General features: G+C 46.9%; 1 protein-coding gene across 5 annotated transcripts in view; it reads right to left on the bottom strand.

The window, feature by feature from the left end:
- The window catches only part of si:dkey-82f1.1 (DENN domain-containing protein 2A), a 112,371-nt gene that overhangs the window by 42,772 nt on the left and 56,724 nt on the right, over positions 1-12,875 (bottom strand). For 4 of the 5 annotated variants that reach the window (XM_041216188.1, XM_041216189.1, XM_041216190.1 and 1 more), the window contains one exon: positions 126-1,394. In XM_041216188.1, the coding sequence (XP_041072122.1) occupies positions 126-1,394 (1,269 nt within the window). Of the gene's footprint in view, positions 1-125; positions 1,395-10,152; positions 10,295-12,875 lie in introns of all 5 variants that reach the window. The other variant, XM_041216191.1, reaches the window with a different exon arrangement.

Below are 12,875 nucleotides of genomic sequence, written 5' to 3'. Positions count from 1 at the left end.
AGTTTACCTCCCTGATTCTTTTTAGGTCCTCACATGTATATTACATATTTCTAGATCATAGCTTTAGGTAGCTTCCATTATCCTACCAGGGCTAACCTTTCTGATGACAGAAGATGCCTGCTTACCGGTTATCCTTAGTGTTTGTCCTTGGTTTCCCATTTAGTGCCCCTGTACTGACTGTAGGGGGAGGTGACAATGGCAGAGGTGGGGGGATGGCTGGTAAGTCTGGCAATTGCCGGGTGCTCTTCCTTAATGTACACAGGCCTGCCATTTTTTCTGTCCCATATTCAAAAGTTCGCCTAGGTTTGGGCACGGGATTCACTGTAAGCTCCTGGTCCAGGATTCCAGGTTCTGAGTAGATATTCTCCACATTTCTAATTTTACAGCTTGCCCAGGAGACCTTCACCTTGTCCAGAGTCCCAAAGCTTGGTTCACTTGCTTCAGAGTCAGAATTGGACTGGATGTGCTTGCGCTTGAGCTCAGAGCTACAGCTGCCATCTTTTTTCTCCTTGGAGGTTGATGGCCCCTGGGCTGCCAGTGCCTCCTGAAGTCTCTGAGGGGTATAATAATCGCCAGGCAGCTTGAGTTGACTTGATGCTGAATCTTCCTTCGCCTTTTCTTCCAACTTTTTGATATGATTCAACACAGTGGTTCTGTCTCTTTTCAAGGGCTGTGTTGTGGCAAATTTAGTACAGGCAACCTCTTTTGCTTTCCTGCCAACTTGCTGTGTCAAATCAGACTTTATCATCTCATTCTGCTTGCCCCCAGACAATCTGTTTTCAGTCTCCAAGGTCCTGGCCTTCCCATCATCTACTTTGTATTCATTCTCTTTCCCAGCATCTTTGCTGTCTAAATTCCAAACTTTTGAGTGTTTACATTCAGTCTTTTTAATGCCATTTCCTTCAACCCATTTCACCAGGTCTGACTTGTTATCAAGTTCTTTTGTTTCTTTATTTTCCAATTTTTCTTTATCTGCTGAAAACACTGGTTCCTTCTTACCTTCCCATTCTGAAATCTTTTGCTTGATGCTTGGATTCCTAATTATGATGCTTGTTTTATTAGAGGAAAATCTTTGGCCGGAAGCATTCTTTAATGGTTTCTGCATGGAAAGTTCATTTTCTGTTACATTGTTGATGTCCAGGCTTGGGTTGCTGATGCCGAGTTTTTGATTCAACATTTTCTGCTCGCTACTAGCTGGTCTTGACTTTGAAAGGCAGCTATTAATTGGCTTTAAGGGACACTTTACCTCTGTGCTGTCAACTCCCTGTGTACCAATCAGGACCTTTGTTGAACTCTTTTTAGTGGAATTCTGGTGCTGATTACCAATGCTTTCAGATTCAAACCTCGGTGGCTCTTCAACGATCAAAACAAACTTCTTACTATCTGTTCTGACCCTAGAAGATAAAAAGATCTGTATTATAATCCAGAATAATATAGCGTGGTTGCTGTGTCTTATAGAAGCACATGTGGCAGTTCTTAGCTGGCCTTTTGACGATAAAGATCTCCAAACTTTCTAACTCCTAAATTCTTAACTTTCACTTGTTAACCCCTACTTTAGACCACTGCAGAAGCCATCATCTCAAGTATTGGTTTACCTTTCTATGCTAAACCAGATCGTCTGTTTTATACCTGTGTGAGCTGCTGATTAGAGAAAACAGTGTCTAGAATTGTTGTCCATTGGACTGACGGTTGATAATCTGATAAGGTATTTCAAATATATTAATTACCTAGACCTTGATAAACAGGGCACAACTTCAAAATTAGCAGCAGATAGGAAACTTGGAAGCATTGTGAATTGTAAGGAGGATAGTGTAGAACTTCAATAGGACAGAGAGAAGTTGGTGGAACGGGCAGACAAGTGGCTGGTAAAATCTAATGCAGAGAAGTGTGAAGTGATTCATTTTGGTAGGAAGAATGCGGAGAGGCAATATAAAAGGTACAACTCTAAAGGGGATGCAGAAGCTGTACATGTGCATGAATCACTGAAGCTGGCAGGACAGAGTGAGAGAGTGGGGTTAATAAAGCACACAGCACCCCAGGTTTTATTAATAGGGACACAGGTAAAAGCAAGGAAGATGTGTATAGAACACTGGTTCAGCCTCAACTGGAGTATTGCATCAAGTTCTGGGCACCACACTTTTAGGAAAGATGTGGAGGCATTGGAGAGCAGAAAGCAATCATGAATAAGGACCTTCTGTTACGTAGATAAATTAGGGAAGTTGGGTCTCGGAGACGAGAAGGTTGAGAGAAGATTTGGTAGAGATATTCAAAATCATGAGGGGTCTGTACAGAGTAGCTTGGGAAAAACTGCTCCCATTGGTGGAAGGATCAAGAACAAGAGGACACAAATTTAAGGTAATTGACAGAAGAAACAACATGGAGAAAAATTTTTTCATGCAATGAGTGATTAGGATCTGGAATGCACTGCCTGAGAGTGTGGTGGAGACAGGTTCAAATTGAGACATTCAGGAGGGAATTGGATTATTATCTGAAAAGGAAGAATGTGCAGGGCTACGGGGAGAAGGCACGAAGTAATTGCTCCTATGAAGAGCCAGTGTAAAAACAACAAGCTGAATGGCCTCCTTCTGTACTGTAGCAATTCTGTGATGTATTGTTATTGTCCAAGATGGGTCTATCACCTTCAGTGCATTTTCAATTGATGATCCCAGCATAAGCCACCTCCTCCATGTCCAGTCCAAATAACCACCCCTTGGCCTCCATGGGTGTGGTGAGTTTTTAATTAGTTATTGGCTGGACACAAATCCAATATGGAAGCATATTTTTTTCAACACTACTCCCTGAATAATCTCGGAGGATCTATCATACACCCGGTGATTCCCGCATATAAAATTCTTACATAAAATATTACAAAGTATTTACAGTGCAGGAACAGGCCCTTAGGTCCATGCCTATATTTATGCTTCACATGAGTCACCAACTATTCGAAGCATTTCTGTCCAAAATCATCAAGTTTGGTGGTCGACTATTTTCTGCCCATTTTTAAAAGCAATAAAATATATTGAGCTAGAATTAGGTGATAATTGACCTAATCTCAATTATATTTCTTCAGAATTGCTAAAGTGGAGCCACAGATTGAAGTTCAGATGACTACCCCCGCGCTCGCCCCCCCCCCCCCCCAATTCTCAATATTCCAGAATGTTTCACTACGTCCCTCTGGAAACAAACATGGACAACATTTTGAACAGTAGAATCTTCTTTTGTATCATTCCATTATGATACAGTAATGCAGAAATAGTGCAAGGCTCACTGTCTCTTTCTTGGCCTAATCAATCCGAGTGAACCTTGGCCTAATTACCCCTAGTGAACCTCCGTCAAAATGCAATGCATTTGTCTTGCCATGTGTGTACTGGATGTGAGACATGAAAAATGGAGCAAAAAACTGCTCATGGATGGTGTAGCAATATTGAAGAAATGCACACAGCTGGCAAGCCTCAACGGAAAACATAAGCACTGTGGGAAAGTGCAGTTAGGGTGCTCTTTTTATATTCTCTTTGCGGGATTCTGATGACCTTCCCAGCATCTAAACAAAGAAAAGTCAGCCCAGAACACAGAGGCACACAACAGTTCCATTCAATCAGTTCCTGCATGAGACGCTGGAAAACTCTGAAGCATCATTCAGGATGGTAACCTCTGGAATTAGAGCTGAGAATTACACAAAAATCCTCTGGGTTTTATGCTGTTCAAAAAGGGGTGGGGGGGGCATCAGGTGGAACAAAAGGAAAGGTGAAGGATAGGTTAGAGGGTGGGGTGATTAAATACCAAAAAGGTCATTGAAGAAAAGGCAAATAGAGTGGTAAAGAAACAAAGCATTGGTCCGGAGTAGGTGTTAATAGCAGTATAAAGGTTAGCTCTGACTGAAAACAAAAACATGAAAACAAGATACAAACTGGCACTTGGGGTAAAAAAAGTCAAAATGGAGGACAGAGTTCATGGTCTGAAGTTGTTGAATTCAATGTTGAGTCCAGAAGGCTATGAAATGCCCAATCTGAAGACGAGGGGCTGTTCCTTCAGCCTTCAGTTGGGCTTCACTGAAAACTGAGCAGGCGGCGGACAGGAATATGAGCGTGAGAGCAAGATGGAGAATTGAAATGGCAAGCAGCCGGAAGGTCGGGGTCATGCTTCCGGACTAAGTGGAGGTGTTCCACAAAGCGATCGCCCAATCTGTGTTTGGTCTCCCCAGTGTAGAGGAGTCTGCATTTTGAGCAGTAAATACAGTAGACTAAATTGATAGAAGTACAAGTAAATTGCTGCTTCATCTGAAAAGAATGCTTGGGGCCTTGGATGGTGAGAAAAGCTGTGGTAAAGGGAAGAGGATGAGGTGTTGGGATGACAGAAGAGTGGACCAGGGTGCCACAGAGGAATGGTCCCTTCTGAATGCTGATGTGGGAGGGGAGGGGAAGATGTGTTTGGTGCTGGCAACATGCTGGGGTTGGTGGAAATGGCAGAGGGTGATCCTTTCAGTACGGAGGCTGGTGGGTTGGAAAGTGAGAACAAGGGGAAGCCTAGAGTGGTTCTGGGAGAGAGGGGAAGAGGTGAGGGCAGAAGTGTGGGAAATAGGTCAGACATGGTAGAGGGCCCTGTCAACCAGAGTGCGGGATGGGGGTGGTGGGGAATCCTTAGTTCAGGAAAAAAGGAAGAAGACATGTAGGAAGTGCCATGGTGGAAGGTAGCATTATCAGAACAGATGCAGTGAATACAGAGAAATTGGGAGAATGGTTCTGGTTGTTGGAAGAAAGCATTGTGTAGGGAAGCGTAGTCGAGGTAGCTGTGGAGTCGGTGGGCTTGTAATGGATATTAGTAGACAGTCTATCCCCAGAAATGGAGACAGAGAGGTCAAGGAAGTGAAGCAAAATGTCAGAGATAGACCATGTGAAGGTGAGAGAAGGGGGAAAATTGGAAGCAAAATTGACAAATGTTTCCATTTCCAGACTACAGCAGGAAGCAACACCGATACAGTCATCAATGTACTGGAAAAACCGTTGTGGGAGGGGGCCTGAGTAGGACTGGAACGAGGAATGTTCCATATATCCCACAAAAATACAGGCATAACTAGGGCCCATGTGGAACTCATAGCCACATCCTTTATTTGGAGGAAGTCACACAAGTTAAATTATTCAATGAGAGAACAAATTCAGTCAGGAGGAGGAGGACAGTAGTGCATGAGGATTGTTTGGGTCTCCTTTCAAGGAAGAAGCAGAGAATCCTCAGATTGTCAAGGTAGGGGGTCTGGCTGTGGCCTGCCTACTGCACAATTGAGCAACATTGGACAGAATCATCCCAGATTTGCACTAAGTGTGGTAGCAGGTGAGACGTTTACCCCTCGGTTGCAATGGTGGCTTCTCACGCCATATCGTCCCAATCCTGCCTCATTAATTTTGCATTCCTGGGAAACACGCCATTTCAATGACAGATGGGCTCTCATTCGCCCACCACACCACTTTCTTACCCTGGGCACCATATTTAAAGTGGAGCCACGGGCACACCTCTCAGTGCTCTCAGCCCAGGACCGCTGCTCTGAAGACATGGCCCCGAAAGGAAAGACGACAGCAGCAGCAAACCACCACCACCACCACCACCACCCCGCGTCCCTTGACTGCCTTTTTGACACAGTGGAGGCTCACCATGATGTCCTCTATCCCCGCTCTGGCTGCAGGATGGGCAGCAACATCACCAATTGGGCATGGGAGGTGGTGGCAGCTGTAGTCAGTGCCAATGCCCTGCAAAAGAGGAAATCCACCCAGTGTAGAAAAAGGGAAAGTCACTCTTCTCATCACTCTCAACTCTCGCACTCAAACCCATCACACATCCACAGGGCCCTCACTCACATGTTCAAGGGACACCACCATTTGCTCTTTCATACACATCTTCATTGTCCTCATCCTGTCTGCGGGACCACTCAACACCCACACATGCCAGACATACTTATCATCTGGCCTGGCAGGCATCCTGCTTACACTCTCTCCATTTCTATTCATGCAGGACAAGCTGGCACACAATAAGAGGGAGAGGTCGCAGGCTGGTGGAGGAATGCCTGAAATCAAGGTCCTCATGGACTATGAAAACAATGCCATCCAGCTGGCCAGCGAGGATCTGGACCTGTCCTGTGCTGAGGGTGAGGTCAGCGCTGGTGTATCAAGTGAGGGTCCAGCAGTGCAACATCCATCAGACAACCATGCTGTGAGTGATGTGCCCTGTTTCACAGGCCACTGCCATGCATTAATTATTTCCCCTTGCTCCCACAGGCACATCTGGGAAACAGCTGACGGAATCCATGACCCAGGGCCTCCAATCAAGCCCCTGAAGAGGAACCTGGACGCATCCTCCCTGAAGTCCCATCACAACACACACCCACACCCTCCACCAGCACAGAGGCACACACCTCAGTGGGACCTAGCTTTAGAGTAGCCTTGGGATCACAAACTGGTGAGCATATGGCACTGTCTAATCCACAGCAGGCGGCAACAGGGACTTCCCAGCACTCCGAGGACTGCTGGAGGCCAGAAATCTACTAAGTCTGAGTCAGATAGCAAGCCTCTGGACTTGGTCATATCTCCTTTGCTGGAGCTGCAAAGGCAAGCGCGGGAACATCAGGAAGGGATGTCCGCTGCACTCTTCCAGATTACAAGGCACAGTGGGGGAGTCCGTCCACCTTCAGGTTACACAGCAGGACCCCGAAAGCAGGCCATGGTTTCGGCCTTCCAGAGGACGCCTGCCAAGTCATCACAGACAGGACATAGCGGTCAGCAGGCTGCCTCCACCTCCGCTGTGGATGTCTGGGGGGGCACCAAGATGTAGCGGCGGGGTTAGGAAAGTTAAGGTGTCATTGCACGGCCTGGGCACGGGTGTAAATCACTTGAACGTAATGTTCACTATTGCAAATAAACTCCCAAGAATGTCTCCTTGCCTATGGCTCCTTGTTCTGATGAGCAGTGTTTGTGCCATTCAGATGTCAAACTTTGATTCCTGCACAAGATAAAGGCAAGTGTCTCAGTCCAGGGCCTCTTCCCTGTGCTTTGTGCAGCCTTCAGACCAAAGTGATGGTCCGGCCTCACACTCCCTGGACACATTACTGATGCCTGCCCCTCAATGGTGCTTATCATTGCAGCCAGAATGTCGTGGGCAGGCGTCACAGAGTTCCGTCATTCTCTCTGTGTGCTCTCAGCACCTTTAAGGTGGGGCTGGCCCCCACCTCATCAGCATCTATGACCAATGAGGCTGTACTCCTAAAGGGGTCAGATGCTGAAGGCTGACAAAGGATCAGGTGCATTTAAAGTTTCATGGCTGTGTCTCCATAATATGACCCTGGTCAGAGAGCGCAAGCGAACTGCCTTCAACCAGACAGGAGTCAAACATTCACAGAGGTTATGTGAAGATCTATGGAGTGTCCCCACTGCATGTTGTCATCATCCTCCTGCAACCGAGCAACTATTCGGGCCTCCGTTCATCTCTATGACAACAGCATTATCACAGAGATTATGTATGCTGCCATAAACCAGACTGGAGTCAAATGTTCACAGATGCAATGTGAGGATCCGTAGCATCTTCTCACTGCATGTCGTCATCATCCTCCACAAATCTAGCAGCTATGATGGCCTCCCAAGCGTGCCTGCCTCATCTGGCCAGTGCGAGGGCCTCATCACCCTCATCCCCATTGATGTCCCCCTCATTGGAGGAGACCTCCAGTTGCTCCATCTCCTCCTCAGCCAGCTCCTCTCCCCACTGCAGTGCCAGGTTGTAAAGGGCGCAACAGACAATGACGATCTGTGACACCCTCTGGACTATATTGCAGGGCTCCACCAGATCGATTCAGGCACCAAAACCTCATTTTCAGCATCCCAATGGTTTGCTCCACCAAGTTGCGAGTTGCAGGTTGAGCCTCATTATGGCATCACTCTGCTGCAGTCTGAGGCCGCCGCATGGGTGTCATTAGCTACGTCCTCTGCGGGTAGCCCTTGTACCCGAGGAGCCAACCCTGCAGCCTCCGTGAACCCTGAAGACGTCAGGGATCATGACCGGCTGAGAACGTAGGAGTCGTGGACATTCCCTGGAAACCGTGTGTAGACCATGTTTGTGGCGGTCACACGCCAGCTGCACATTCAGCGAATGGAAGCCCTTGCACTTGACATAGTTGACCGCTTAGTGATGGAGTTCTGAGTGCCATGTACGGGCAGTCGATGATCTGGGCAAATCCAATCGGTCTTGCATCCTAGCTTTCCTGGTCCCGGGAAAAATGCACAAAGTTGTGCGCCTTCACAAGGTTGGCGTCCATGACCTCATGGATGCATTTGTGGGTAGAGGCTTGCTATATCTCACAGAGGTTACCTGTGGAATCCTGAAAGGATCCACTGGCATAAAATGTGAGTGTTGCAGTCACTTTCACAACCACTGGCAGTGGATGCCCTCCATGTCCCTGTGGCGCCAAATCCTGCAGTAGCTGGCAGATGTGACCGACCAGTCCCCGAGACATGCGCAGTCTATGGCAACACCAGTTCTCGGTCAACTACAGGAATGAAAGGCGGTGTCTACAGACCCTGGGACTAGCTAGGTGCAAACCAGCAACAGCTCGCTGAGGCGCTTGGGCAGCGTGTGGGGGAGCCCCAGCCGCCCTTCTTCCTGAGGGTGCTGCTCCTCCCTCAGCACAGCCAGGCGCCTCAGTTGCTCTCTTCTCCATCGTCTTCGCTTTCTGTAAGCCACGAAGCATACAGCTAGTTCACCAAGCTCCATAATCCTGATGTACTCCTCCTGCAGGATGAAAGAGAGAGACGCTTGGGTTAGCATGAGTGTTCAAAGAGCCTCTCTTGGTTAAGTCTGAAGGCCCCTTAATGCATCCCGGAGAGTGCTGGCTATCACTTGGATGGCCAGAGTTTAGTCCCATTGCATGGCTGCCAGAAACCCCACTCTCCTCCGCCCCAGTCCACCTGACTGATTGGCAGCAGCTTTGCCCATTGGACTACATGCTGTGCTCTCAGCTCAGGCACAGCCATTCTCCCAACCTGCACTGCAAGGCTGCATTGTTAGCTTGAACCATGGGGGAAACTGGCCCAAACTGGAATGCTGACATTGCAAGGGGCTGTGAGCACCTCCAGCAATGACTGCTCCACAGCCAGCTTTAGGAAGGAGGTTATACAATGTGCCCAGTCGTCCAACTGTTCTGCAATCCACTAAAACTCTAATTAGTTTTCAGTCTGTGCCCCAGGTTGGAAAAGCTCATGAGCATTTGGTGGCACTTTCATGCTATGTGTTGTTTGAGTGGGCAGATAAGCTAGAGGCCCGACTCCACGCAGGTTAATGTGGCTGCGTCTGAACACTCTCAGCTGCGGAGGAATGGTCACTTTATACAAGGTTTCCCTGATGCGTGGCTGCTTTCCTCCCCCCAACCCCGCATGTGCTTGCGCACCACCATCAACTGCAGGGCAACCCTTGTCCTACCCACACAGCCGCCGTGCAGCCCTTGACTCCCGCATCAACTCACCTCAACCTTGAAGTCCAGCAGCCGACCCTCACAAGCACTGCACAACATTGCTGTGCACTCACCTCCGAGTTCCCCTCGAATAGCAGCCCACCAAGTGCTCGTCTTGTATATGCTGTTGTGAAACACATCGGCGTGCTCTGACAATCCAACGTGAGGGGTTGATTCCATTGGGCTGGGTTTATAATGATATGCAGATGTATTACAATGAGGTTCCAGATGTTTGATGGCGGGAAAAGCAGCCTGCCATTGAGGGGCAGAGCAGACAGTTGCAAGCTGGTTTCATGACGTTGTGAAACTGATTTTTGGCCTTCTTGCCATATCGTCTGTTCACGTTGCTGAACACGCCTGACACGAGCAGGCATGGAAAATTCCGCCCATCGTGTATGAATTTCAATGCTGGCGCGATGCCAGGTTTGTAGGCCATATGCCCCAGTGATTGGCTGATCAATTCAAACAACATGTTCCTCCGGGTGTTTGTAATAGACAGAGTATGAACCATATTCAACCAGCCCACGCTTGCAAAACCCAAAATAAAATGTCTACTGTTAGATGTGATTCTGCAATTAGGCAGCACTGACTCAAAAATCTTGAGTGTGCCAATAGCTACAATAACAACCAATTTAAGATAATCAGTAGAGCTGGTAACATGGCTCACTTACATTCATACACAGGGACCCCATTGCTTTCTCTATGGCAATACCTTGGCCAGTCAGAGTCATCTTGCCAATCAATCAGCATCCCTTTTCTCCTCTGGTATAAATTGTTGTGGTTATTTTCAAATTTGGCATTCTTTCATTTGTCCTGATGAGTGGAAGACAAAAAGCTTCAGCAACATGTCTCTCTTTTCAACAATATTCAAATTCTATCATTCCAAGTGATTGTGCTGAACACAGTAATTATCAGCAAATTTCACCATTTCCAACTTAAATGATAGAGGAAAAGCCATTGATTAAGCAGCTCATGATGTTTGGGCCTATGCCAGTACCCTGAGGAACTCCTGCAGCATTGTCCTGAGGCTGAGATGATTTAACTCCACGACCAGAACCATCTTTCTTTGTGCTAGGTATGATTCCAACTAGTGTAGTGTTTTCTCCCTGATTCCCATTGACTTCAATTTTGCCAATGATCCTTGATGCCATACTCAGTCAAAAGCTCCCTTAATGTCAAAGGCAGTCACTGTCACCTCATTAAGGGCAGTTAATTTCCCTCTTTTGTCAGTGTTTGGATGAAGGCTTTAATGAGGTGTGGAGCCGAGTGGCCCTGGCAGAGCACAAAATAAGCATCAGTCAGCAGGTTATTGGTAAATTTCACTTGATGGCATTATTGACGACAACCTTCCATCACTTTTTTTACTGATTGAGTGTAGACTGGCAGGGCAGTAATTGACCATGTTGAATTTGTCCTGCTTTATGAGGACAGGACATAAATGAGCAATTTTCCATATTGTTGAGTGGATGGCAGTACTGTAGCTGTACTGAACTGGCTTGATTAGAGGCATGGCTAATTCTGGAACATAAGCCTTCAGTACAACAGCTGGGATGTTGTCAGGACCTATAGCCTTTGTTGCATCTATTATGCTCAGCTATTTCTTGATATCATATGAAGTCAATCAAACTGGGCTGAAGGCTGGCATCTATGATGATGGGGACCTCATGAGGAGGCTGGGATAAATCACCCACTCAGTACTTCTCGCTGAAGGAGGTTGCAAATGTTTCAGCTTTGTCTCTTGCACTGAGTTCCTCCATCATTGAGGATGGGGGTGTTCATGGAGCCTTCTCACTTTATTTGCCACTATTCATGATGGCATATAGTAGACTGTAGAGTTTTGATCTGACCTGTTGGTTTCGCTTCTGCTGTTAAGCATGCATGTAGTCCTGTGTTGTAGCTTCACAGGTTGGCACCTCATTGTTAGGTACCCCTGCTGATGCTCCTGGCATGCTGTTCTACTGGTGGCACTCAGCAGGAGGTTTCCTTGCCCATGTATGACCGAATGCCGTGAGGCTTCATGGGGTCTGGGGTCAATATTGAGCATTCCCAGAGCCACTCTCTCCTGACAAAAGCACTTTGTCACCACCTCTGCTGGATTTTTCCTGCTGGTGAGATAGGACATACCAAGGGGTCTCCCTCCCCCTGTCCACAGTCTAGAATCGGATCTCCAAAAAGGGCATCGGAGAACCTTGGCGCCCGATCTGCAACTCTTACAACCATTTTTCTTCTTTTTCCCTCTCGTCTGCAGCCATCCAATAATGATGTTTAGACTGGTTTCAGAGAATCTCCCCACTTCCCTCAACAGAGATTCAGCCAATAAGCTGCATGGGTAACATTGGCTGCCTGCATGCTCATGTCTGCTCTTTATCCACCTGTCAGAGTCCTGAATTTCAGTCAGCCATGACCTGACTGTCAGAATTCTTCGCTGCACTTTTTTTTTCCCCCAAAGGTAAATGTCACAAAGTGCTCCATTGGGTTCTTTTCATTTCCCCGATGCCTAGAAAGATCTTTGGTTACAATGCTGGATCTAGTTTGTTGAGTCCATCAGTTCTCCCCTCATCACATTCCTGTATGTGTATGTCACACCCATTCCACTACAAATTTGCCCAGATTTTGGCTCAGCAAATACAAAGAAATGAAGAAAGAGACTCTGCAACCAGAACCTGCCAAAGAGTTTGAACTGTATCATCCTAATTCCTCTCTAGAGCGAATTCGCCAACTAGAGCTCGGCCATATAAAAATCAATAAAAGGCTCAGCAGGCCTACGATTTTAATGATTTATAAATTTTTGAGCAGTATATTCTGCTGCAGTGCTCTCTCAAATAAGGCACCACATTCACTTTCTCCTGTTACTTCAAAAAAGCTTGATTGTCGTCCAAGTCGAGCAAAGGCTGAATCAGATGGCTACGCTTGGAGAAATGCGTTGAAACATACATTGTAGGGAACAAAGCTAGCCCTTGGGGATGGGTTGGAAAGTTGGGATGAATATCACAGATTACTGTTACACGTCGGTAATACTGCATTCAAAAATGGCAGACTGGGCAAAGAACTGAAATATGGGATGACTTTAGTTTTTAAAAAAAAAGCAAAACAACAGAAATATACTGAATGGGACTGAATGAAAATACAGCTGTTTCCCAGATCCCTGTTGCAGATTTCCTGAACTGTGAGTCCGAAACCACAGCCATATTCTGTGGTTAGGTCCTGAAAGGTCACCAATTGATCTGAGGAGATCTCCACTCAAGCTAAACATTTTGAATAAACAGTACCTCGCTGAATATCTCACAGCTGCCAATAACCTCAGCAAGAAAGCTTGGACAGCCCCAGTTAGAAGTATTGCTAATTTAAATGCTCTTGTAATGTACTGCCAAATTTACTACCACCAATGCCACGT

Source organism: Carcharodon carcharias, chromosome 21, assembly GCF_017639515.1.
Source record: "Carcharodon carcharias isolate sCarCar2 chromosome 21, sCarCar2.pri, whole genome shotgun sequence".
NCBI lineage: Eukaryota > Metazoa > Chordata > Chondrichthyes > Lamniformes > Lamnidae > Carcharodon > Carcharodon carcharias.
The sequence above is the reverse complement of the archived record's forward strand: the minus strand, read 5'-3'. Positions and strand labels throughout refer to the sequence as shown.